Raw genomic sequence first — 26,986 nt, 5'->3', positions numbered from 1 at the left:
AATTAGATGATAAAACTTTAAGGAGAAACAATAGTTGCATAGCCTCAAAATATCTCCTCTAAAACATCTGTTAATTATTGGTATAAAACAATGAATTGGTGGTTTAACATGTGTCTACAAATTCTCGGATATATCTTCTTCTAGGAGGTGGAGCTTAATTCCCCTGCCCTTGAGTGTTAGGTGGAGGAGCCCTTGTGGCACGGTGATTAAGAGCTATGGGTGCTACCAAAAGGTTGTAGTTCAAATCTACCAGCTGCTCCTTGGAAACCCTATAGGGCTGTCCTACTATGTCCTATAGGGTTGCTAAGAGTCTGAATCAACTCTACAACAAAAGGTTTGCTTTTGAGTGTGAGGCAGACTTACTGACTCACTTTTAGCCAGAGCTTCAAATCTGTTTTTCCTGGTTCAATCGTGGCCAAAGAAGCAACACCAGAACAGACCCCAATTTTTAAAATTTGGGGGAACTGCAACCATAACCATAACAGGAAAATGATACGTTGAAGCCCTACTAGAACCTTAACCTCCCCTTTAGAAAACTAGGGCAGTATATGCACTGCACGGCAACCAAACCTCTGGCCCACTGGATTCTGTGCAGAGTAGGAAACGGTAGTGCCCTGCACAAAGACTGTGGCCTTAGGTGCCTCGCTTTCCTTAAAATTCTGGCAATGATCCAATCTCAGGCATCAGGACCCTGAAAGGGCTCACTATGCCTCCTCGAGTCTCCCATTCCAGGGCTTTGACTTCTGATTTTTCCTGTTCTGGCTATGGTTCCAGATCGCCCAAACTGTAAAAATTCGGGTCTCTTCTGGTGTCGCTTGTCAGCCATGACTGAACCAGTTCACTGTGTAAGTGGAGAAATCTGATAGACCCCACCATAACCAGGGTGATCAAAGTGTCATCACTAGTAATAAGACATACTGATAATATGAACCCCCCAATGTGATATGATGAAGAGTTTATCATCTCTGTGGTATCTTCCCTAAAATCCTTAGCTTCAGTCTAATTATGAGAAAACACCAGAAAAACCCAATTTGAGGGACATTGTTCAAAGTATCTAAATAGCACCTGCCAAAAGTGTCAAGATCATGAAAGATACCTCCTCACAAATTAAAGCAGACTAAAAATGACAACTAAATGCAATGTGGTATCCTGGATTGAATACGGAAATTAAAAAAAAATTATTACTAGAAAAACTGGAGAAATTAAAACAAACTCTGCAGTTAACAACACTTCTTCACTTGGAGATCAGACCATAATCATAAACCAGCCTGGACAAACGTATCCAATACGCCTGCAGACATTAGAAGATGTATCCATGCTCTTAAGACTGTTCTCATTTTTATTTAGTTTCCAACAAACTAAATATTTTAGATGACCGACATTACATATTTGCAAATAAACTTACTTATTGTTGACTTTAAGGAGTGCTGGGGCAATGTTTAAAGCCCTTGGCTGCTAACCAAAAGACTGGAAATTCGAACCCACCTGCCACTCCATAGGAGAAATGTGTGGCAGTCTGCTCCTGTAAAGATTTACAGTCTTGGAAACCCTACAGGGCAGTTCTACTCTGTCCTACAGGGTCACTATGAGTCGGAATCTACTCAATGCCCGTAGGTTTGTTTTTTTTCTTTAATATTGTTGACTTCATTTTCACATCCTACATCCGATCCACTGGTAATTCCTGTTGCTCTATTTTCAAAACATATTCAGGATTTAACCACTTCTCACCTCCACCAATACCATCCTGTTACTAGCCATTTTCTCTCTCACCTAGATTATCATCAAAATCTCTTGACTGGTCTGTTTCTGTCCTTTTAAAGATTAGGAAGGATAATATCACTCCTCTACTTAGAGCTCTATGGCTTCCATTTGTACTCAGATAAAAGACAGAGCCCTCCTAAGGCCCAGTATGATCTGGTGTTCTCTGCCTCTCCAAGCATTTCCTAATAACTCTGACCTCATCTTTTACTCCCCTCCCCTCCGCAAGCTACTCAGCAAGCATATCTCCCCGAGGGTATTTGAACTTATTCTTTCTAGAATGCTGCTCCTTCAGGAATGTGCATGAGTCTCCCTCACCTTCAGTTTTCTACTCAGACGTCACTTATCAAAGAGTAGACTTCCTTTATTATTCTATATAAATTAATACTCCCCCACCTTCCTTACCAGGCATTATTTTTCTCCATAGCATTTATCACCATCTAACAAATAAGTAATTATTTGTTCACTGTCTCCCCGTCTAGAATGTCAGCACTTAAAGGGTCTGTTATATTTAATGCTGTATTCCCAGCATCTAGAGCAGTGACAGCCAGGTGGTACGCTCTCAAATACTGTTAAATGACTATGCTTTTAGCATATTCTTCGTTACCATTAGCTACTAATCGTTATTTGGAAACAGCCTAAATATTATTCAATAATTTCAATATCTCATTTTAGACAAGTTTGCCTTCAATCTTATAATTTAATAAGAGAAATAATAAGAGTGAAAAGGCAAATTCAACACAACAGATGTGCTATTTCACACAAACTGTAGGGCCAAAGGTATGCGGAGGGGAGCAGTATGGGTAGTAAGAATGAAAGATAAGGATGGGTGACAGGAAAGCAAGGCTTACATCAGTATACAGCAATTATTTAGGTGCAGGCTTTTTAAAGATGCTCTACAATTTATAGGTCCACATTCTTAGCAAATGTGAAAGCTGTCCAGTGTTTATATAGCTATCTCAACAAAAAATGAGTACACATGAGCATTTGAGAGTAAATCACACAAAGGACGTTAAAGGTGTCCGGGTTTGCGAGAATTAACTTTCATTAATTAATACAGCAATTGCTTTTCTAGTCTAGTGTGTAGATTTTAATGAACAAATTGAATGATTTTAAAGTGACCAATGGCCAATTTAGACTCAACATTTTAAATTTATTATGGAAAAGTCTAATTTGACTCGCCGGCACAGGGTATAGTAGTTTGTTGGAGCCCTGGTGGTGCAGTGGATAAGAGCTTGGCTGCTAACCAACAAGTTGGCAGTTCAAATCCACCATCCACTCCTTGGAAACTCTACAGGGCAGTTCTACTCTGTCCCTACAGGGTTGCTTTGTCGGGATCAACTTGACCGCAACATGCCTTTTTTTTTTTTTTTTAATAGTAGTATCTGTATACCAGCCTTCCACTCACTACAAATGTTTAAACTTAGCAACTGTACCTTGATTATTCCTCAAAATAATCTTGCAGTATAAATCTTTTTAAGAAAATTCTTCTCACCATAAGTTTCCAAAGTATTGCTGACAAGAAACTGAATACTGGCAATCTCTAACTTACAAGGTGATAAAGCTTGGACACCCAGATGTGGCAAATGAGGGTATTTACTCTGAGCCGTTTATGTACACAGGTGGTACTGAGATTCAGATTTTATATCTTACCCTCAAGAATGCGTAAACTCTTAATTCATTGCTTAAAATTGTGCCAGCTTTTAAAACAAACTTACTGATCACCTACCATGGGCCAGACACTGTGCTAGGTGCTAAAAACATAGCCAAAAGTCCCTGACCTCCAAGTCTATTAAAACAAACATTTTACATTAAAAGTAAAAACACCAATAAAAAGACTATTGGCACCTGAGGGATTGGCCCAACTGCAAGAATGAGAGCTTTGTTTAAGGGAGATAGAAGCAGGGGAGGACATTAACAGGAAATTTTAGAACATGGAATACTCTAGGGAAAAAAATAACCTGAATGGGGTAGTCCAGTGAGGGATATAAGGCAATATTAGTCAGAAGTTTAACAGTTAAGAGATGAGGACAACAGGGTCACAGGATGAAGAACAAAAAGGTACATGATCTTGGATGAGTTACTTAAACTCTAAGCTTTTCCTCAGTTACAAAATGGAATTGTACCTCAGAGTTCTAATGAGGATTAAAAGAACAAGTAAAGCACTTAACACAGAGCCAGGCACATAATACGCATTCAATAACTATTTGTTGAATAAAACTGCCTTCATTATTCAACCACCTGCTTTCGTATACCACCAGCATGAGAAAGCTGAAGTTTCCTCAATATGTGAAATTCCCAAATCAACATACTAAAAAGATTGTTTCCAGATATTTCTGGCACTTTCTGAAATTAAAAATTTGCAAAATAATTTAAGAACCTTAAAAGACATTACAAAAAGATAATCAGTACTTAACCTAATATGCTGTTTGCTACCATGCTTCTAGCCAAGAGGCAACGGAAAAAAACAATAAACCCCATGTTGTTTAGGGAGTATTCATCTACAGAGAAAATTTTTCAAGAAACAAAGGTCATTCACTAATTGCTGCATCCTATTAGAAGGATATCTCAAGGTAACTAGCAGATTATCAGATAAACTAGCAGAACATTTATTCATCTATTAAGAAAACAGGCGTGACTATGTTTCTCATATAAATTACAAATATTAACTTAAAATGGAAGCTTCTTTGGAAATGAAAAATAACTACACTGTATTTCATAACAGCTATAATATCTAGAAAGTTACAAAAAGAAAGCTAAACTGCATTTTTAATGCATAGATTTCCTAAACTGCCAGTATTCCCGGAGTAAAACAAAGAGCCACGTCAAGAACGCATTGAGCTTTTTTTTCTTTCTGAGAAAAGCAACAAAGGCAGGATCGCTTCATCCAATACTTCGAAAAACAAAGAATGCACTGACGCGACAAAGAAAATACCCCAAGTTAAGATCGTTTAACATTACCTCTAAAAACTCTTAGACTTGAGTAAAAATGTTAAGGTATTTAGCAACTGTTGCTTCATAAAAATGCCCGCTCCGTCAGCAACAACATGTCAATCACGAGTAGCAAGCGATCATAAAAATGAAGTCCACTTCTCCTCAGTTGATGTATACCTTCGGGTGAGATTTCCATTTTTTAAAAAAGTTTCAAAAACCCCTGGGTTGTCCAGTCAGGTTTTTTTTTTGGTGGTGGTATGGGGGTGGGGGGACTGCCACAGAAAGTCAAGAAAGGTTCATCAAAAATATTTGGCTTTTTTCCCAATTGGCCACTGCGAGAATAAAGTTTACCTCACTGAAAATAAGTACAAGCAGCCTCAAGAAACAAAAAACCTCTTATCAGCAAGAAGAAAAGGAAAGAACAGTTTCAGAAGCAAATCAAAGTAAAATTAGGGAGAGATGGCTTTAAAAACAGAGGCTCATCAAGAGGGGGAACGGGAAGAAGATCGAGAAGGAAAGCACGGGGCAAAAGGAAGATTCACCGAGTTCTAAAATGAGGTTTGAATGAAAAAGTCCTTTCGCCAGGCCTGAGACCACAGACGGCCTGAGGCGAGGCCAAGGGCCACAATGCGGTGTAGGAGAGGCGAAGGGACTAATTTAGAGGGTGAGCCCTGTCTCCTTTCACCTCGTCCTCTCACAGCCCGACTCTAGGTCCCTAAGTATCCAGATGTGTGTTAAGGAGAGAGGAACCATGATATCGCGGCGTCCGCGAAGAACAATAGGCTGGGAAGCGTCGCCGGGCCGAGCCTCCCTCCCGGACGACCCCCATCCCTCTCCCCTCATCGCTGCCCGAGACTCACAGAGTCTTGGGCATCTCGTCCTCCATGGCTGCTGCTGTTGCGGCGGGGCCTCCGGGTCCAGGTCCCTACCCTTTACTACCTCCCAAACCTTTTGAGCGGCTATGGCTGTGGAATAGCGGGGTTTTTCGGCTGACCGGAGGTTACTCCGCCTCCTTCTTTGGCGGCAATTACACCAAACTGCCCGGCCCAGCGTGAACAATGAAGCCCAATACAAGATGGCGGAGAGCCGGGAGCCTAGAAGCAGCCAGCCAAGTGACCCGGGCTGCGCAGGCGCAAAATAACCTTGCACGCTCACCCTCCCGGCGGCTAGACTGACTACACCTCGATCCGTAGGTTCACTTGTTGCGCAGCCGCTCTTCCACTAGATGCTCAGGGGGCTGTTTCAGACTGCGCAGGCGCATGGGTTAACTATTTCAGGGCTTGAGTAGACTTTTTTGTTTTCAATTTTATTATTTTTCAACAGTGTTATAATGAAATAGAAATCTGAAGGGAAGAGAAAAGCTCTAGCCATTCCCAGAGGAAGAATTTTTAAATGCATTCACATTTTGTTAGTTTCAGTGGCAGGAACAAAAGGGCTGCGCCGCCCGGGAATCGAACCCGGGTCGCAAGAATGGGAATCTTGCATGATACCACTACACCAGCGGCGCTTACGGGAGCTTGTGCCTTCAAAATCTTTTAAGAGGGAATAAAGGCATACGTTCGCTCTACGCACAGATGAATGCTGATGTATACCTATATAAAAAAATTACCGATATATATTATTCTTTCCTTCGTTTAAAAATAAATGCTTATTCAGAGCCTATAACGTGTTATTTTCCGTAAGAAACACTTCATCTTTTCTCATCCCGGTACAGCTGAATGGATGTTCCTACCTTCTCTGTACAGAAAATCCCAAAATGCTTTACTTAAAATGATAAGGGTCTTCATTAAGAAAAATTTGCTTTGGTAATGAAACCATATATTTGAAAGCAAGGAAAACATTTACAGATCTTTGCTGAATTTTTCTTGATATTTGTATTTCTTTGGAATACACAATGTACAAAATATTAAGAAATAGTTATTTAACGCAAATTGGTCACAAGAATCTCAAAGGCAAACAAGTCAGAAAAAGGTATCAATTTCAGTCCTCTTTCAGAGAGCGGAAAAATTAGTGTTCTGAAATTTTGTTCTCCGCGTTCATTATGCAATTCTGACTGCATTTTATGTTAATGAGAAATATTATTTTTTGAACACAGAAGAATTTACACATCCAAAAACGTCATAACCCCTTCAAAGTAGTTCTTTTATATTATGATTTATTTTTGAATTTCTATTTCTCAAATTATCTTTAGAATCCGTAGTATATTATTCTGATTACGTTCAAAGACATAGAACTTTAGCCTTGTGAGGGTCATCCCTACAGCAGTTGAACCCCTAGTGGGCCAGTGGCTTTATGTCTAAGCTGCTAACTGTAGAGGCTGTCAGTTCGAATCCAACAGAATGTGGATGATAGGCAGAGTGCATTTTTTAAAACAACTTAAAAAAAAAATTGAGCTGTAATTCACATATCATAGAATTCACTAATTTAAAATATACAAAAACAAGCAAACAAAAGAACACATAAAGAGATGCTCCACTGCAGTAGTATTACATGCAAATTAAAATGAGATACCATTTTTCATCTCCGGTATTGGCTGGTTTTTAGTATATTCCCAGAGTTGTACAACTATGACCACAATCAATTTTAGGACCTTTTCATCACCCAAAAACAGAACCCTGACCAATTAGCTGTCACTCTTCATTCCGCATCCCACTTTACCTCCAGACCACTAATCTTCTTTCTGTCTCTACGGATTTGCCTATTCTGGACATTTGATATGAATGGAATCATACAATAATACATGATCTTTTGTGATTGACTTCTTTCACTTATCGTATTGCTAAGATCATGCATGTTGTAGCAGGTATCAGTACTTCATTCTATTTTATGGTTGAATGAAATTACATTGGATGAATATAGCACAAATATTTCTTTAAGTTTTAAATATTTTTATTACATATTTTAAGTTACAAAAGTAATACTGTACGTGCTTATACTATCAAGTCAAACAATATAGATATATGAGAAAATGATCAATAATTCCCTCATTCTCCCCCTTGTGAGGTAAATAATATTAACAGGTTAGTCTGTAAGCCTCCATATCTTACTTTCTGTATAAACATGTACTTTTTTATTTTAAAAAGTGTGATCACGCCATAGATACTACTTCATAACTTGTTTTACTGACTTAAACTTACATTATAGATATTCTGCAGTTCAACTGATACAAATCTAATTTATTGTTTTTTAATCGTTGCAGAATAGTCCATAGAATGAGTGTACCATGATTTATTCAATGGTAAATGGTAATTAACCATCAATGGTATTGATGGACACTAGGGTTACTTCAGGTTTTTTTCTGCCAGCACAAACAACCATCCTGGTACCTCTATCCTTCTGAATTGATTCTTTTATTTCTGTAGGGTGGATTCCCAAACATGGGATTGCTAAATTAAATGGTAATCTTTATAGGTAATGTTTTCTAAAAAGGTTGTAATCATTCACACTTCCACCAGCAATGTCTGAAAGTCAGTCCCTGAGACCCATCTCCTCACCCCAATTTTCTGCATGAAGATGTTAACAGTCTTTTTAATTTTTGCCAATGCCATAGATGAAAAATGGTGTTTCCTCATCTTAATTAGCGTTTCTCCAATACTACTGGGGCTGAGCATCTCTTCATATCCTTTTTGTGTCCATATGCACTCTGTTTCTGTGAATTTCCTATTCATATGCTTAGTTTGTATTTATACTGAGTTGTTTACCTTAGCAATTTGTAGAATGCTTGATATGTTTGCGATATTAACCATAATCTTGTCTGTCTTATGAGTGGCTAATATTTTTCTCATATATTATTTGTTTTTTAACTTTTGTAATTCTGTCTTTTGCCATGTTAAATGTTCAAGTTTTATGTAGCCACATATGTTTACCTTTTCTTATATTGCATGTGGATTTCCTGTCTCGCTTAAGACAATAAATATATTTAGGCCATTTAAATAAGAAAAAAAAAAAAGAGAGAGAGGGAGAGAGTGAGATGTGAGGTAGTAAGAAAGTAAGAGAATACTTTTCTTCAAGGCAGTTTCGAAGAAGGAAAAAGATGTATGGAGCAGCGGCAAAATTATGGATCTGAGTGGTTAAGGAGATTACTTTTTGAACAATACTCCTTTAGATAAATGTTAATTTATTACCTTATTATAATACTTCATATACATGGTAACCTATCCCACCCCCATGATTTTCTAAAAATCTTTTTGAGTTTCAATGGCAGTATTATTTTTGAAAGGGCAAGGTTGAGGAATGGGAAAGTCTTTGATAACCTTCCACTTTGCAAGTTGTCTCTTACTGAGTTATCCTTTCAGTGAATTCTTTCCCAAGGTTTTAGTAGCAGGAGAGAAAGTTTCCAAATATGACACTTGTATCCAGGTCACTGGCACAGCCAATTCTAATAAACGAACAAATATCTCTTGAGGTGCTACCAGTGGCTCAATCGTCAAGCCCTTAGCTGCTAACTGAAAGGTTCACGGTTGGAACCCACTCAGCCACTCCATGGAAGAAAGACAGAGTGCTAATGGACACAAAAAGCATATGAAGAAACAAAGAAAGATCTGATTCCCTAAAGATTAAAAAAAAAAAAAGATTACAGCCAAGAAAACCCTATAGGGCAGTTCTACTCTGTCACATGGGATCTCTATGAGTTAGAATTGACTGAGGGATTGTGGGCATAGTGTAGTTTGAAAAACGGAGAGTAAAAGACACAAACAGCCTCCTTGCTGTTGCTCAAACATGTTAAGCATTCTCTTTGCTTGGTAAACTCTTTCCTCCGAAATTCACATGGCTCACTCCTTCACTTCCTGCAAGCTTTTGCTTAAATGCCACAAGCTGAATGAGGGCTACTCTGACCACTTATTTAAAATGACAACATACTTAAAATGTATTATTTACTTATTTAATTATATATGTCTCCCACTAGGATGTCAGCTTCATCATAGTAGGATTTAAAAATAAAAAAATCTGTTTTGTTTACTAATTTTTCTCAAGCATCTGGAGAACATGGCCTACCACTTAGAAGGAAGGAATGAATACTTTTTGCCCTGGATCTTCTACTCCCTTTCTCCAAGTTCAACCCTTCTATCCAACTCATCTTCTTACCATCCATACTGCTCTTCATGTTCATGTATTACTTCTTTTTTGAGAGGAGGGGGGTGTATTATAATTACAAGGAGTCCTGGTGGCACAATTGTTAAGCACTCGTCTGGTAACTGAAAGGTTGGCATTTCAAACCCACCAGCAGGTGGGAGAAAGACCTGGCGATCTGCTCCCGTGAAGATTACAGCCTAGGAAACCCTAAGGGGCAGTTCTACTCTGTCACATGCGGTCGCTACGAGTCTGAATGGACTGGACAGCATACAACAACATTATAATCACAGACCTGGAATCATATAATATTCATCACTCACCCACCAGCTTTTCTCATTTAACAATACTAGGGCAATAATGTTCCACCGTATGGATGCACTACTTTTGTTCATATCTGTTACCACTTTTCCATTCCTTTAGCCTTGGACTAAACTCTCCCTCAGTTTTCCTTTCACCTAGCACCATTTAATCATTCTCGTATCTAAGAACCCTCAGAACATAGTGATCACTCAGTAGGTATTTCTTGCCCCGTTGGCCTGTTTCTGCCAGCGACTGGCTGTATATACTCTCTAAGGGGTAGCGACTGAAAGGACAGCAGAGGGCACCAGTGAAGAAGTAAGGCGCCCCAACCGAACAGATGAGGGGTGGAGGAGAGCTAGGGTGAGCCTCCGCCTGTGCCTTTGATCGCTCCCTGAAGCAGAGTGGGCACCGGAGGGGCGGAGCGGGTTCGGGGGGCCGAGTGGACTAGCGTTGGGAACACCAGAGGGGCGGGTGGGTCTGCGGAGACTAGCGGTGGCGGGCGGGGACCCGGCGGCCGGGGGGAGCCTGGCCGGCTGGGGCAGGACCTGGGCGGGGCCAGCGGGGCAGGCCGGCCTGGGGGCGGGGCCAGCGGAGCGCTCGGTCACGCCGCGCTGGGCTGACTGTGGGGCTCGCCTAGCCGACCGCTGCGCTGGGGAGACCATGGGGCGAACCGCTGCAGAGCTGGCCTCGTCGCTTCTGGGGCTGTGGCTGCTGCTGTGTAGCTGGGGGTGCCCCGGGAGCGCCAAGCCGCGGGCCCCGCCGGAGAAGATCGGTAGGCGAGCAGAGGGTAGCGAGGGAAGGGGTGCTGGAGTGCGCCCCGCGCCTGGCGGCTGCTGTGTCGCGCACCCAGGCCCCGCAGCCGCTACTTGGAGCCAGGCCGCAGGCCGAGCTCTCCGCGCAGCTCGCGGTTTTTCCTGTTGGCGCTTCAGGGCCGCTTTGGGTCTCCTGGAGCCCGGACGGTGCCTTCGCGGGCGTGGAGCTGTGCCCACTTGAGGAATGGGCGACGCAGTAGGCGCTGGGGCCTCCTGGCGTTCCCTGCAGCCCCTGTCTCGGAGGCTCGGGGCTCCAGGGACGCCGGGGCCCCTCTCTTCGCCGTCCCTTATTCCACGTTTTGGGAGACTGGGCTTCTAGGTCGTCGTGGAGCAACGGGCCTCACCTACTGGGCGGATGACAGGCGCTTGCAGGGCAGACACAGTGAGCTGAGCACTGCGAACGGGCTGCCCTTGCCTGTTTCCCTAGATAGGCTGGAGCTCCCTTCCCCCACTTCAGCTCTGCTGAGGTTGGCTTGCTCTCCGAGGCCCCTGGCTTGCACAGTTCCTCTGCCCCTGACTACTCACCTCACGAAAGGATCTATTCTCTTTCCTCTAGTTTAAGTCTTCTGGGTTTTTTGCTCTCGGGTGTTTTCTACCCCTTCATTAATGTGAGAGAACAAATCTAGGCAAAAATGGAGGGCACTTCATTTAAGATGAGTGCTGATAGGACCAACTTCTTCTGTTCCCATGAATGGGCCACAAACAAGGTGTGCAGTCTCCTTGGTGCTCCGTCAACAAAGGACTGTGAGAATCTTTGGGCATCTGGCAAAGGAAAGGTCTGATGAATGTCAATTTTATGAATTAATCTGCCTCCACTTTTGTCAGGGGTGATGTCTGTACCCATTCATAGCCTGCTACAAGTGGCTCCTGGCTCCCTCATCCTCCAAGGCTTCCCTAAATTGTTGATAAGATTTGCAGGCAACCCAAGCTCTTACTAATGACCTTTCACACACAAAAAAAAGGTAAACCAAAGCCACATAGCTGATAAGAAGGAAAGAAACTCTGTTACCTTTTTTCTCCATAGCGATTATTGGAGCTGGAATTGGTGGCACTTCAGCAGCCTATTATCTACGGCAGAAATTTGGGAACGATGTGAAGATTGACGTGTTCGAAAGAGGAGAGGTGGGCGGCCGTTTGGCCACCATGACGGTGGAGGGGCAAGAATATGAGTCAGGAGGTTCTATCATCCATCCTTTAAATCTGCACATGAAGCGTTTTGTCAAGGACCTCGGTACGTAATTTTGGCCTTAGAAACTACGGGTCTCTGTGTGACCATCCATGGATACTTTTATCAGATGGGGAACTGAAACTCTTCTGCCTTGCTAATTGTCTTTTACAGAGAAGTTGTTACAACTGTTTTCCTCACTTTCCCATTAGCAGCTGGTATTGCCTCAGGAGCCACGCTTCTGTAAGGGGACACTAGTTATCTGTATCTTCAGTTATCTGGAATTACAGCCAGGGCTGGGGGGTGGAGGTGGCTGCTGTTGTCAATTCTTGAACCTCTGGGTTCCTGTTAAAGAAGTAAAGAATGTTTTGAGCTAGCAGGATCCTTAGCATGCTCATTTCATAGCTGTGGTAATGAGGCCCAGAGGCGAGAAGTGTTTGACTTTAAAGTCATACAGCTGTGAGGATGGACATGTGCCTAGAACTTGGGATATCCGACTGCTTTTGTACCAGGAGAGGGACTGGACAGATTGTGGGGGGAGTCTGGCAGGCCTCTACAGGCCCGTTTCTCTGGGAATCTGTCTTGTGTAATTTTGGCCTCTTTCCAATTATTTGAAATAACCAGTTATGTAAAATAGGATTCACCTAGGAATAAGAGTGCTTCCTTTTCCTCAGCTGCCTTCTAGATACCCTGTGGGCACCTGCTGGGCCTCCATTTTTCTCTTATTGGAGAAGCAATTCATGCTGTGAAGATTCGTGTCTGACATTTTTGTTTTTTCACTGAAGTCAGTTGGTGCTCTGGCCTTTCCTTTGACTTTTGAGATTGCTTTATTTGCATGATCCTCTGACCTGTCTTCTGGAGAATCTGCTTTCCCACAGCGCAGTGTACCACATTGTTCTAAAAATAAAACCCTCGCTGTCAAGTGGATTCCAACTCACAGTGATCCTGTAGGACAGGGCCAAACTGCCCCATAGGGCTTCCAAGAATTGGCTGGAGGATTCGAACTGCCAACCTTTTGGTTAGCAGTTGAGCTCTTAACCTATGCTCTGAACTTCTGCTCTAGGGCTCCTTTAATGTGCCTCCTGAGAACTGAGGGAAGCCCTGAATTAACTCACTTCAGAGTGTCCCCTGATAACTTCGGATTACCTTTTTTAACTTGTTCAGCATAGAAACCACTGACTTATCTCTCCTTTTCTGTTTTTGCAGGTCTCTCTGCTGCCAAGGGCTTTGATGGCCTAATGGGGGTGTATAATGGAGAGACACTGGTGTTTGAGGAGAGCCGCTGGTTTATAATTAACATGATTAAACTAGTTTGGCACTATGGATTTCAGTTCCTCCGAATGCACATGTGGGTAGAGGACGTACTAGATAAGTTCATGAGGTAATGTTTTCCTTCTATTTAATCCCAAAACCTTTGAATTTGATGAGTGTTAGGAATTATACTTTCTTAGAACAGTTTTCTACCTAGCTTCAAGGCCTGTGGGTAAGATTGTTAGGCAAAGTTTGTTGTAGAAAATATGTACACTATTTATCCATTTGGAGATGGAAAGGGAAATTTATTTTTGCTTCTGAAAATATGTCTTATAAATGCGTACTTGGTGTTGGCAGGCACTTTTAAATGCTTCGCAAATATTAACTCCTTCCATTCTCATGACAGTTCTCTCAGGTTGGTACTGCTATTAGCTTCTTTTTACAGATGATGGTGAGGCATAGAGAGGTTTTAAGTGCAAACTCATCCAACTTGTAAATAGTGGAGCTGGAGTTTGTGCCTAGGCAATCTGGCTCTGTAGTCCTCACTCGCGGCCTTTGCACTGTGCTGGTGCTTTGTAGATGAATGAGGTAATGTGTACAAGAGGTTGTGGAGAGGATCAGAAAACATAAATGAGCTTTGCTAGTGACATGATGTTACCCTGAGCCAGCACCTTGAAGTGGTGGCTGTTAGGTCTGTGCGCTGACAATTTAAATTAAGATGTTAAATTGTAGCACCCTGCTGGGTAGTGAGATTACAGATGCCTGTTTTCTTTATGCCTTTCTGAATTTTCAAAAATTTCTATGTGGAAGTGCATTGCTGTGGTAGTCAGGAAGAATCAAATACAATAGCTAGCCTCATTTCAAAAGGTGTGACCTGTCTTTTTTAAAGTTGTTGGCATATGCTAATTTTCATGCTGGTTTATAATTTTAGGTGCTGGAGGAATTCAGCTTGTAATCCTAGTAATATTTCTTTACTCTTGCTGTTCCAGTATTATAAAATAATTGTTAAAAAAGTAACATTACATATCATATGACCAAATATTGAACGGGACAAATGAAGAATTGAGCAGTATACATATACTCTAGTTTCTGTAACTTACCTATAGGGGTTAGAGATTGCTTTCTTTCTAACCATCATTCTTAGGCCAGTTCCTGGAATGTCTTTCCTCAAAGTCCAGCTATGGTATGTGCTGTTTTTAAGGAGTCATTCATTTGTTCGTTGACTTACCATATATTTATTGAGCACTTGTTATGTGCCAGGTACTACTATAGGTCCTGAAGCTATGGGACCTAGAACATGTCCCTGCTCTCAAAGAGTGTATATTCTAATGCAGAGCCATGCAGTAAACAAACAACTAAGAAAATGTATGGAATTTGTATAGACTGTGCCAGTCACCTTTTTTTTTAAATGTGGCAAAAATATATGTAACAAACCATGCCATCTCAACAATTTCTAATTCACAGTTTGGTGACATTGATTGCATTCTTCAGGTTGTGCAGCCATTCTTGCTGTCCTTTTCCAAATCATTCCACCACTGTTGACATAAACTTGCTGCCCTCTGTACAAAAACTTCCCCACTCTTCCTCCCTCCCACCCCCAGTAACCACTAATAATCTTTGGTTTCTAGAAATTTGCTTATTTCATATAAGAGAGACCATACAGTATTTGTTCTTTTGTGACTGACTTCGCTCAGCATGATGTTTTCATGGCTTATCCTGTTGTGGCATGTTTCAGGACTTGATTTCTCTTTGTGGCTAAATAGTATTCTCTTGTGTGTATACACCACATTTTATTTATTCATTCATCTGTTGATGGACATTTTGGTTTCTACCTTTTGACTGTTGTGAAAAGTGTTGCAGTGAACATTGGTGTACAGGTTTTTTTTTTTTTAAGAGAGGCCAACCCATTTTATTTTATTTTTATTGTGCTTTAGGTGAAAGTTTACAGAGCAAATTAGTTTCTCATTAAGCAGTTTATACACATATTGTTTTGTAACATTGGTTGCCAACCCCACGAGATGTCAACACTCTCCCCTTCACCTTGGTTTCCCCATTTCCATTTGTCCAGCTTTTCTGTCCCTTCCTGCCTCCTTGTCTTTGCCTGTGGGCCTGTGTGCCCATTTAGTCTCTATACATAGTTGAGCAACAGGTGTTACTGTTCGTTTTATAGACGTGTCTAATCTTTGACTGAAGGGTGAACCTCAGGAATGACTTGAGTACTGAGTCACAAGAGTGTCCAGGAGCCATACTTGCGGGGTTTCTTCAGTCTTTGTCGGACCAGTAAGTCTGGTTTTTTTTTTTTTTTTTTTTTGTAAATTTGTATTTTGTTCTACATTTTTCTCTACCTCTGTCCGGGACCCTCTATTGTGATCTCTGTCAGAGCAGTCAGTGGTAGTAGCCAGGCACCATCTATTTGTGCTGGACTCAGTCTGCTGGAGGCTGTGGTGGTTGTGGTCCATTAGCCCTTCAGACTAATCTTTCCTTTGCTCCAGATGAGGTGGACGAGTAGATGTACCTTAGATGACCACTCGCAAGCTTTTAAGACCCCAGACGCTACACACCAAAGTAGAATGTAGAACATTTCTTTATAAACTATGTTATGCCAGTTGAGCTGGATGTCCCATGAGACCATGGTCCCCAGCCCTCAGCCCAGTAATTTGATTTCTCAGGGAGTTTGGCTGTGTCTATGAAGCTTCTATGACTTCGCCTTGGTCAAGTTGTGCTGACTTCCCCAGTATTGTGGGGAAGTTTGCCGAAGTTATCACTTATCTATTGTCTGGTTAGTGTTTTTCCTTCTGCCCTTCCCCTCCCTTGTAACCATTAAAGATTGTTTTTTTCTATGTGTAAACCTTTTCATGAGTTTTTATAAAAGTGGTCTCCTACAGGGTTTGTCCTTTTGTGATTGACTTATTTCACTCAGCATAATGCCCTCCAGATTCATCCGTGTTGTGAGATGTTTCACAGTTTCATCATTGTTCTTTATCATTGTGTAGTATTCCGTCATGTTTTTATCCATTCATCTCTTGATGGACACTTAGGTTGTTTTCATCTTTTTGCTATTGTGGATAATGCTGCAGTGAACATGGGTATGTCTATTTGTGACGGCTCTTATTTCTCTAGGACATATTCATAGGAGTGGAATTGCTGGATTATATGGTATTTCTAGTTCTAGCCTTTTAAGGAAGCACCATATCATTTTCCAAAATGGTTGTACTATTTTGCATTCCCACCGGCAGTGCATAAAAGTTCCAGTCTCCCCACAGCCTCTCCAACATGTATTATTTTTTGTTTTTTGATTTGTGCCAGTAATGTTGGGGTGAGATGGTATTTCATTGTGGTTTTGATTTGCATTTCTCTAATGTTTTTTTTTAATGGCTAGTGATCCCGAGCATTTCCTCATGTCTGTGTTAGCCGCTTGAATGTCTTTGGTGAAGTGCCTCTGCCCCTTTTTTAATTGGATTATTTGACTTTTTCTTGTAGAGATGCTAGATTTTCCTATAGATTTTACAGATTAGACCTTTGTCAGATGTGTCATAGTTAAAAAATTTTTCTAGTCTCTAGGTTCTCTCTTTACTCTTTTGTTGAAGTCTTTTGATGAACAGGAATAAGGGTTCAATTTTTAGAAAATCCCAGTTATCTAACTTATCTTCTGGTGTTTGTATATTGTTAGTTATGGTTTGTATCCTGTTTAAGCCATATATTAGGATCCCTAGCACTGACCCTATTTTTTCTTCCACAATCTTTATAGTTTTTGGCTTTATGTTTAGGTCTTTGATCCATTTTGAATTAGTTTTTGCGTATGGTATAAAGTATGGGTCCTGTTTCTTTTTTTTTTACAGATGGATGTCCAGTTTTGCTAGTAGTATTTGTTAAAAAGACTGTCTTTTCCCCATTTAATGGACATTGGGCCTTTGTCAAAGATAGGGTGACCGTAGTTGGATGGATTTCCATCTGGGCTCTCAATTCTGTTCTATTGGTCAATGTATCTGTCTTTGTACCAGTACCAGGCTGTTCTGACCACCATAGCTGTATAATGGATTCTGAGGTTAGTGCACAGGTTTCTGTATGCGTTCCTGCCTTCACTTCTTTTGGATATATACCTAGAATTGGGGTTGTTGGGTCATATATAGTTCTATATTCAGTTTCTTTTAGGAACTACCAAACTGTTTTCCACAGTGGCTGTACTGTTTTACATTCCCACCGGCAATGGAGGAGGGTTCCAGTTTCTCCACAACCTTGCCAACAGCTGTTGTTTTCCTTTTTTAAAAAAATCATTTTCATCCTAATAGGAGTGAGGTGGTATCTCATGGTAGTTTTGAATTAATCTCTCTAGTGGCTAATGACATTGAACATCTTTTCATGTGACTGTCGGCCATTTGAATATCCTCTCTGATGAAATGTCCAAGTCCTTTGCCCAATTTTTCATGGGGTTGTTTGTCTTTTGGTTATTAATTTGTGGGAGTTTTTAAAAAAATATATTTTGGATATTAGACCCTTGTTGGATATATGGTTCCTGAAAGTTTTCTCCCAATCTGTAGATTGTCTTTTTGCTTTTTTACCAGTGATTTTTTTTTTTTTGAAGAAGGTAGGTGGCATGTTACTGTAGGCTCAAGCAATTCAACTTCGGATAGCATCAGATGCTGCTCTGCTTGCATGTGTAAGATATTCTGAACTGTGACTTAACTTGATATGCAGAGAATGGGCCTTTAAGATACTGTGTTAAGAAAACACGTTTGAAGGAATTCAGAACATTATAGAACTGTGAACAAGGTGCACTGGGAAATGCATAGGCTGTTTCTTTCTGGAAACTCTTTTTTTCATTAAAAAAATACATATGGCACAACATTTGCCAATTTAATGTTTTTGTTGTGTACCATTTAGTGACATCAATCACGTTAATCATGTTGTGCAACCATCACCAGTATCTGTTCCCGTAAGCAGAAACTCTCTGCCTCCTAAACAGTGCCTTCCCTTCCCACTCCCACCTACCTAAAAAAAAACTAGGAACTGCTAATAAACTTTGGTCTGTAAACATTTCATATGAGTAATATGGTATAACATTTGTCCATTTGTGCTGGGCTTCTGTCTCAGTTATCCAGTGCTGCAATAACAGAAATACCACAAGTGGATGGCTTTAACAAACAGAAGTTTTTTCTCTGACAGTGTAAGAGGCTAGAAGTATGAATTTGGGGTGCCAGCTCTAGGGGAACATTTTCCCTCTCCGTTGGCTCTGGGGGAAGGTCCTTGTCATCAATCTTCCCCTGGATCTAGGAGTTTCTCAGCACAGGGTCCAAAGGACATGCTCTGTTCCTGGCACTTCTTTCTTTATGGTAATGAGGTCCCTCTCCTCTCTGCTTGCTTCCTTCCTTTATATCTCAAAAGAGATTGAGTCAAGATAAACCTAATCCTGTAGATTGAGTCCTGCCTCATTAACATAACTGCCTCTAATCTGGCCTCATTAACATATAGAGGTTAGGATTTACAACAAATAGGTTAATTACAACAGATCACAAAATGGAGGAGAAGCACACAATATTGGGAATCATGGCCTAGCCAAGTCGACACATATTTTGGGGGGGACACAATTCAATCCATAGCAATTTACTTCACTCAGCGTAATGTTTTTAAGGTTCATCCATGTTACAGCATGTTTCAGGACTTGATTTCTCTCTCTGGCTGAGTTATAGTCTATTGTATGTATGTACCATGTTTTTTTTAATCCAACCACCTGTTTATAGATGGGTTGTTTCCACCTTTTGGCTATTGTGAACAGTGCTGCAGTGAGCATTGGTATACATGTATATGTTTGCATCGCTGTTTTCAAGTCTCGGGTATATACCTAGGAGTAGAATTGCTGAGTCATATGGTAGTTCTATATTTAACTCTTTTAGGAACTGCCAGACTGTTTTCCACAGCAGCTGTTTCATTTTGCATTCCTACCAGCAATGGATAAGGATTCCAATTTCTCCATATGCTCACCAATATTTGTTGTTAGCTGATTTTCTGATCTTAGGGATCCTAGTGGGGGTGGAGTGGTGTGACATTGTGGTTTGGATTTGCATCTCCCTAGTGGTTAATGTGAAGTTGAGCTTTTTTTCATGTGCTTGTTGGCCAATTTGTATTTCTTAGGTGAAATGTCTATTTAAGACCTTTGCCCATTTTTTGATTGGGTTGTTTGTCTTTTTGTTGTAAGTTTTAGGAGTTCTTTATATATTCTGGACATTAAGCCCTTATCTAACTTACCTGAAACTCTTTTTGATTTTAGAAAACAGTTATCAAACTTTATGAAATATTATCCCTGGTCTATTTTTGATACTTGGTTATACAACAGTGACCTTTATGTTGCTCAGAGGGCTGCCCATCCTGCATTTATGTTTTTCAATAAATCAAGGACTTGGAGAGAAAGCTGGTATGCACCAGTTGTTGAATTAGTGAAATACTGCTGGGCTGTTAAAATAGCTGCTGCCCTGAGCCCCTCTTTTGTTACCTCCCTTCTCTGTCCTCAGCAGCTAATGGGGGTCATGCCTGACCCAGCAGGGAGTCTTGACTCTGCTCCATTGCTGCAGCCAATCTGTGTTCTATTTGATTGGTGCTCATTTTTTTTTTTCATGCTGTACTGGTTTTTTAGAAATATTTTTAATATCACCCCATGTTGGAGATATTCTGCAATGTCACAAAAACCAGGATTGGGAACCTCAGAGGTTACCAAAGAGAAATCTGGAACTACTTCCCCTGCATTTTAGTTAAAGCAGTTGTTCCTAACCCTGGCTGCACATTTTCTAATGTGTACTTGGGGAGCTTTTTAAAATGTGAATACTGAGATTTTTACTTTGATTGTTCTGGGGTAGGGGTTCTGGGCATGGGTATTTAAAGTACCTCGTGTGAATCTTACATGCACATAGAGTTGAGAAGCACTGGGTAAAAATGTGCAATTGGAGAATGTTCTCGAGTTTTTTCTTTCTTTGAACAATGTAGAAACCTAAAACTCTTGCTTACATTTTTATTTTCCTTTTTTGTATGTATATATATATCTATATAAAAAATATATATATATACACACACACACACACACACACACACACACACATATAACAGTTCCTCTTTGGTTCCCTTGAAATTAACTGTGTGATTTTATGCAGAAGCTTTTAGGGGACTTGCTGACCAGCTTTGGGGAGGCATTTTGGCCTCCATTTCATAGTATACACAGTGTGAGCAGAAGGCCCACATGACAGTAGTAAGCCACAGAGACATGAAAGAGGGCTCAAGGTTGTGGTAGACAACACACCAGCCCCATGAAGAATGCATTCATTCTTCTCTGCTGTTGGAGGTACTTGAGTGGAAAGTCAGCAGCCCCTGATATCCACACTTACCAAGTTAATCTCTAGTTTTGAGACTTTATTTTTCTGATGTTACTATTGTTGAGAACATATACGGTGGAACATATACCAATTCAACAATTATTACATGTGCAATTCAGTGACACTGATTACATTCTTCAAGTTGTGCAGTCATTCTCACCCTCCTTTTCTGAGTTGTTCCTCCCCCATTAACATAAATCTACAGCCCCCTAAGTTTCCTGTCTAATCTTTCTGAGTTGTCAGTTTGATCCAATATAGTTAAAAGAATAAAATGCTCAAGGCAAACATTCTTTCTAACCAAGCTAAACTATAAACCCTGGTGGCATAGTGGTTAAGAGCTACAGCTGCTAACCAAAAGGTCAACAGTTCGAATCCACCAGGCACTCCTTGGAAACCCCATGGGGCAGTTCTACTCTGTCCTGTAGGGTCGCTATGAGTCGGAATCGACTTGATGGCAATGGGTTTGGTCTTTTGGAAGCTAAACTATTGTTTGGTTTAAAGAAGACTTCAGGGAATATTTTTGGTTTAAAGTTTAAAGATTATTCTAAGCATTTATTTATGCAGCTCTTCTGGTCGGATGCCGTTCTTGACTCTAAGGGCCAAGCTCTCATCTCATCTCTTTCAACAAAGCCTTTCTCTAATACTCCAGCCCATCACTTATCTGTCAGTTTATTGCACTGCGATGGTTTGTGTGCTGCTGTGATGCTGGAAGCTCTGCCACCGGTATTTCAAATATCAGCAGGGTCATCCATGGTGGACAGATTCAGTAGAGCTTCTCTACTAAGACAGACTGGGAAGAAGGTCCTGGTGATCTATTTCTGAAAAAATTGGCCAGTGAAAACTGTATAGATAGCAGCGGAACATTGTCTGTTACAGTGCCAGAAGATGAGCCCCTCAGGTTGGAAGGCACTCCAAATACTATGGGGGAAGAATTGCCTCCTCAGATAGAGCTGACTTTAATGACATGGATGGAGTAAAGCTTGAGAGGCCTTCGTTTGCTGATGTGGCATGACTCAAAATGTGAAATGCAAACATCCATTAGTAATTGGCATGTGGAGTGTACAAAATACAAATCAAGGAGAATTGGAAATCATCCAAAATGAAATGAAACACCTGAAGATCAATGTCCTAGGCATTAAGTGAGCTGAAATAGAGTGGTATTGGCCATTTTGAATCAGACAATCATGTGGTCTACTATAATGGAAATGACAAATTGAAGGGGAAAGGCATTATATCCATTATCAAATAGAACATTTCAGGATCAATCTTGAAATACAACACCGTGACTGATGGGATAATATCCATATGTCTACAAGGAAGACTATTTAATAGAACTATTATTCAAATTTGCATACCAACCACTAATGCGAAAGATAAAGAAACTGAAGATTTTTCATCAACTTCTGCAGTCTGAAATGGATCAAACATGCGATCGAGATTGTAAGAATGATGTGGCGGTAGCGTCAGACCTCCTTCTCTAACTTCACGAGGAGAGAGAGTCATTATCGGCATCCAGAGCCCAAGGCTGATTCCTATGAGGCAGAGGTCAGAAATGCTTCCTGCAATCTTTTTAGCAGTTCTGATACCAGCCGTCTATCCTAGGTCACTTTCTACTTCTCTATTGGGTTTGATAATTCTTTGCAATGGCCACGTGGAACTCACGGACTGTACTCACGATTATGGAGTTTATTAGGGAAGTAACCAGAAAACAAAACCAAACCCGTAGCCATCAAATTGATTCTGACTCAAAAACTAAAAAAAAAACAAACTCATTGCCATCGGTCAATTCCAACTCATAGCAACCCTATAGGACAGAGTAGAGCTGCCCCATAGAGTTTCCAAGGAGCACCTGATGGATTCGAACTGCTGACCTTTTGGTTAGCAGCCGTAGCACTTAAACACTACGTCACCAGGGTTTCCAACTCATAGTGACCCTGTAGGGCAAAATAGAATTTCTCTATAGGGTTTCCAAGGTGGATTCCAACCGCCAAGCTTTTGGTTAGCAGCCAAGCTCTTAACTACTGTAGCACCAGGGCTGTTTAGCAGTTTACAATTCAGGATCAGAAACAATACAGGGTACAGTTCCTTGATCTGGACAGCCTCTTCTCAGCCATGCCTGCAGGCAAGTCTCTCTTTCTGCCTAGCCTCTGCCCTACTCTGGCAACTGTTACAAATCTCTTTAGCTTTGCCAATCAGTGCTTGGGGGAGTCATTCTGCCAGTAAGCCTAGGCCCAAAGGTGCTCAGCTCTCTTGCTCCATGGGACAGCAAGCCTAGCTCCGGCCCACTCTGACAAGTGCTCAAAGGCATCCCACTCTGCCAGAAAGCCTCCTTCCGGAAGGCTCTCAGCTCTCTCGCTCCATGCGCTCCATGGGTTGGCCTACCCACTGTAGCCACCTCGCTCCATGGCCCAGGAAACTCACTGCACCGTCTTGCGCCGGTCTTCTGGTTCTACTGCTTCCAGTTCTCTGTTGGGCTTGCTGCTGCTTCTCACCATCTTGTGCTGTCTCTGGTGTTATAGTTCTCTGTCTCCTGGGTCTAGGAGGTCTTCATGCAGGGATCCCAGCTCCAAAAGATGTCCTTCGCTCCCATCTCAACATGGCGGTAGTCAGGGCCCCTCTCTGCTTTGGGATTGGCTCTCTTATAAGCCTAGCAGGATGGCAAAACTGACCAATCCTTTGTTAGGGTTCCATACCTCTTATTGGCATGGTCCCACTGCTGCAGGCTTCCACGCGCGTTATTTGCATTATTATTAATAAGCTATCTAGTACCCTTGGAGGGCCACAAGCACTTAAATTGCATAACCTCACCCAGTCATTTGGGGGGAGTTACAAGACCATGGTGAGAAAGGCCATATAAAAGCGATCCATCATACCCCAAAAATACATTGATAATTACCAGTAATTGGGATGCAAAAGTTGGAAAGAAAGAAGAAGAATTAGTAGTTGGAAAATATGGCCTTGCTGATAGAAATGATGCCAGAGATTGCATGACAGAGTTTTTTTCTTATTTTCATTTTTATAATTTTTATTGTGTTTAAGTGAAAGTTTACAAATCAAGTCAGTCTCCCACACAAAAACTTATATACACCTTGCTACATACTCCCAATTACTGCCCCCCAATGAGATAACCTGCTTTCTTCCTCCACTCTCTATTTTCGTGTCCATTTCGCCAACTTCTAACCCCCTCTACCTTTTTATCTCCCCTCCAGGCAGGGGATGCCAACATAGTCTCAAGTGTCCACCTGGTCCAGGAAGCTCACTCCTCATCAGCATCCTTGTCCAATCCATTGTCCGGTCCAATCCCCGTCTGAAGAGTTGGCTTCAGGAATGGTTCCTGTCCTGGGCCAACAGAAGGTCTGGGGGCCATGACCACCGGGGTCCTTCTAGTCTCAGTCAGACCATTAAGTCTGGTCTTTTTATGAGAATTTGGGGTCTGCATCCCACTGCTTTCCTGCTCCCTCAGGGGTTCTCTGTTGTGTTCCCTGTCAGGGCAGTCATCGGTTGTAGCCGGGCACCATCTAGTTCTGGTCTCAGGCTGATGTAGTCTCTGGTTCATGTAGCCCTTTCTGTCTCTTGGGCTCATGATTGCCTTGTGTCCTTGGTGTTCTTCATTCTCCTTTGCTCCAGGTGGGTTGAGACCAATTGATGCATCTTAGATGGCTGCTTGCTAGTGTTTAAGACCCCAGATGCCACTCTTCAAAGTGGAATGCAGAATGTTTTCTTAATAGATTTTATTATGCCAGTTGACTTAGATGTCCCTTGAAACCATGGTTCCCAAACCCCTGCCCCTGCTACGCTGGCCTTCGAAGCATTCAGTTTATTCAGGAAACTTCTTTGCTTTTGGTTTAGTCCAATTGTGCTGACCTCCCCTGTATTGTGTGTTGTCTTTACCTTCACCTAAAGTAGTTCTTATATACTATCTAATTAGTGAATGCCCCTCTCCTACCCTCCCTCTCTCCCCGCTCTCTTAACCACAAAAGAATGTTTTCTTCTCAGTTTAAACTATTTCTCAAGTTCTTATAATATTGGTCTTATACAATATTTGTCCTTTTGCAGCTGACTAATTTCACTCAGCATAATGCCTTCTGGGTTCCTCCATGTTATGAAATGTTTCACAGATTCCTCACTGTTCTTTATCAACATGTAGTATTCCATTGTGTGAATATACCATAATTTATTTATCCATTCATCCGTTGATGAGCACCTTGGTTGCTTCCATCTTTTTGCTATTGTAAACAGTGCTGCAATAAACATGGGTGTGCATATATCTCCTTGTGTAAAGGCTCTTATTTCTCTAGGATATATTCCAAGGAGTGGGATTGCTAGATCTTATGGTAGTTCTATTTCTAGATTTTTGAGGAAGCGCCAAATTGATTTCCACAATGGTTGTACCATTTTACATTCCCACCAGCAGTGTATATGTGTTCCAGTCTCTCCACAGCCTCTCCAACGTTTATTATTTTGTGTTTTTTGGATTAATGCCAGCCTTGTTGGTGTGAGATGAAATCTCGTTGTAGTTTTGATCTGCATTTCTCTAATCGCTAATGTTCGTGAACGTTTCCTCACGTACCTGTTAGCTACCTGAATGTCTTCTTTAGTGGAGTGTCTGTTCCTATCTTTTGCCCATTTTTTTAATTGGGTAATTTGTCTTTTTGCAGTTGAGTTTTTGCAGTATCATGTAGATTTTAGAGATCAGGCGCTGATCGAAATGTCATAGTTAAAAACTTTTTCCCAGTCTGTAGGTAGTCTTTTTTTAGGTAGTCTTTTTACTAGTGAGGTATGGGTCTTGTTTCATATTTTTGTAGATGGATATCCAGTTATGGCAGCACCATTTGTTAAAAAAACTGTCTTTTCCCCAGTTAACTATTTTGGGGCCTTTGTCAAATATCAACTGCTCATATGTAGATGGATTTATGTCTGGATTCTCAATTCTGTTCCATGGGTCCATGTATCTGTTGTTGTACCAGTACCAGGCTGTTTTGACTACTGTGGTGGTATAATAGGTTTTAAAATCAAGTAAAGCAAGGCCTCCCACTTTGTTCTTCTTTTTCAGTAATGCCTTATTTATCTGGGGCCTCTTTTCCTTCCATATGAAGTTGGTGATTTGTTTCTCCATCTCATTAGAGAATATTGTTGGGATTTGGATCAGAATTGCATTAAATGTATAGATCGCTTTTGGTAGAATAGACATTTTTATAATGTTAAGTCTTCCTATCCATGAGCAAGGTATGTTTTTCCACTTATGTAAGTCTCTTTTGGTTTCTTGCCGAAGTGTACTGTAGTTTTCCTTGTATAAGTCTTTTACACCTCTGGTAAGATTTATTCCTAAGTGTTTTATCTTCTTGGGGGCTACTGTAAATGGCATTGATTTGGTGATTTCCTTTTCGATGTTCTTTTTGTTGGTGTAGAGGAGTGCAACTGATTTTTGTATGTTTATCTTGTATCCCGATACTCTGCTGAACTCTTCTATTAGTTTCAGTAATTTTCTTGAGGATTCCTTAGGGTTTTCTGTGTATGAGATCACGTCATCTGCAAATAGAGATACTTTTACTTCTTCCTTGCCAATCTGGATGCCGTTTATTTCTTTATCTAGCCTAATTGCTCTGGCTAGGACCTCCAACATAATGTCGAGTAAGAGCAGTGATAAAGGGCATCCTTGTGTGGTTCCCAATCTCAATGGGACTGCTTTCAGGCTCTCTGCATTTAGGGTGATGTTGGCTGTTGGCTTTGTATAAATGCCCTTTATTACGTTGAGAAATTTTCCTTCTATTCCTATTTTGCTGAGAGTTTTTATCAGGAATGCATGTTGAACTTTGTCAAATGCCTTTTCTGTATCAATTGATAAAATCATGTGATTCTTGTCTTTTGTTTTATTTACGTGGTGGATTACACTCATTGTTTTTCTAATGTTGAACCATCCCTGCATACCTGGTATGAATCCCATTTGGTCATGGTGAATTATTTTTTTGATATGTTGTTGAATTCTATTGGCTAGAATTTTGTTGAGGATTTTTGCATCTACATTCATGAGGGATATAGGTCTATATTTCTTTTCTTGTGATGTCTTTACCTGGTTTTGGTATCAGGGATATTCAGGCTTCATAGAATGAGTTAGGTAGTATTCCGTCCTTTTCTATGATCCGAAATACCTTTAGTAGTAGTGGTGTTAACTCTTCTCTGAAAGTTTGGTAGAACTCTACAGTGAAGCCACCCGGACCAGGGCTTTTTTTTGTTGGGAGTTTTTTGATTACCTTTTCAATCTCTTCTTCTGTTATGGGTGTATTTAGTTGTCCTACCTCTGTTTGTGTTAGTTTAGGTAGGTAGTGGGTTTCTAG

General features: G+C 41.0%; 2 protein-coding genes and 1 non-coding gene across 13 annotated transcripts in view; 1 reads left to right on the top strand and 2 right to left on the bottom strand.

Annotated features, from left to right (window-relative positions):
• TIA1 (TIA1 cytotoxic granule associated RNA binding protein) overlaps positions 1–5,872 on the bottom strand; it is a 39,334-nt gene extending 33,462 nt beyond the window's left edge. For 4 of the 11 annotated variants that reach the window (XM_049857538.1, XM_049857539.1, XM_049857540.1 and 1 more), the window contains exon 1: positions 5,553–5,865. In XM_049857538.1, the coding sequence (XP_049713495.1) occupies positions 5,553–5,578 (26 nt within the window). In that variant the 5' untranslated portion in view covers positions 5,579–5,865. Of the gene's footprint in view, positions 1–5,552 lie in introns of all 11 variants that reach the window. The other 7 variants (XR_007513703.1, XM_049857544.1, XR_007513704.1 and 4 more) reach the window with 4 other exon arrangements.
• Positions 5,873–6,128: 256 nt separating this feature from the next.
• TRNAG-CCC (transfer RNA glycine (anticodon CCC)) lies at positions 6,129–6,199 on the bottom strand. Its single transcript has one exon. It is a non-coding gene; the product is annotated as a tRNA-Gly (tRNA).
• Positions 6,200–10,648: 4,449 nt separating this feature from the next.
• PCYOX1 (prenylcysteine oxidase 1) overlaps positions 10,649–26,986 on the top strand; it is a 37,929-nt gene continuing 21,591 nt past the window's right edge. The window contains exons 1-3 of the mRNA XM_049857537.1: positions 10,649–10,837; positions 11,902–12,108; positions 13,249–13,423. Coding sequence (XP_049713494.1) covers positions 10,726–10,837; positions 11,902–12,108; positions 13,249–13,423 — 494 coding nt within the window. The 5' untranslated portion in view covers positions 10,649–10,725. The remainder of the gene's footprint in view (positions 10,838–11,901; positions 12,109–13,248; positions 13,424–26,986) is intronic.

The sequence above is a fragment of the Elephas maximus genome, chromosome 17, assembly GCF_024166365.1.
Source record: "Elephas maximus indicus isolate mEleMax1 chromosome 17, mEleMax1 primary haplotype, whole genome shotgun sequence".
Classification (NCBI taxonomy): Eukaryota; Metazoa; Chordata; class Mammalia; order Proboscidea; family Elephantidae; genus Elephas; species Elephas maximus.
This window is presented reverse-complemented; position numbering and strand designations above follow the sequence as displayed.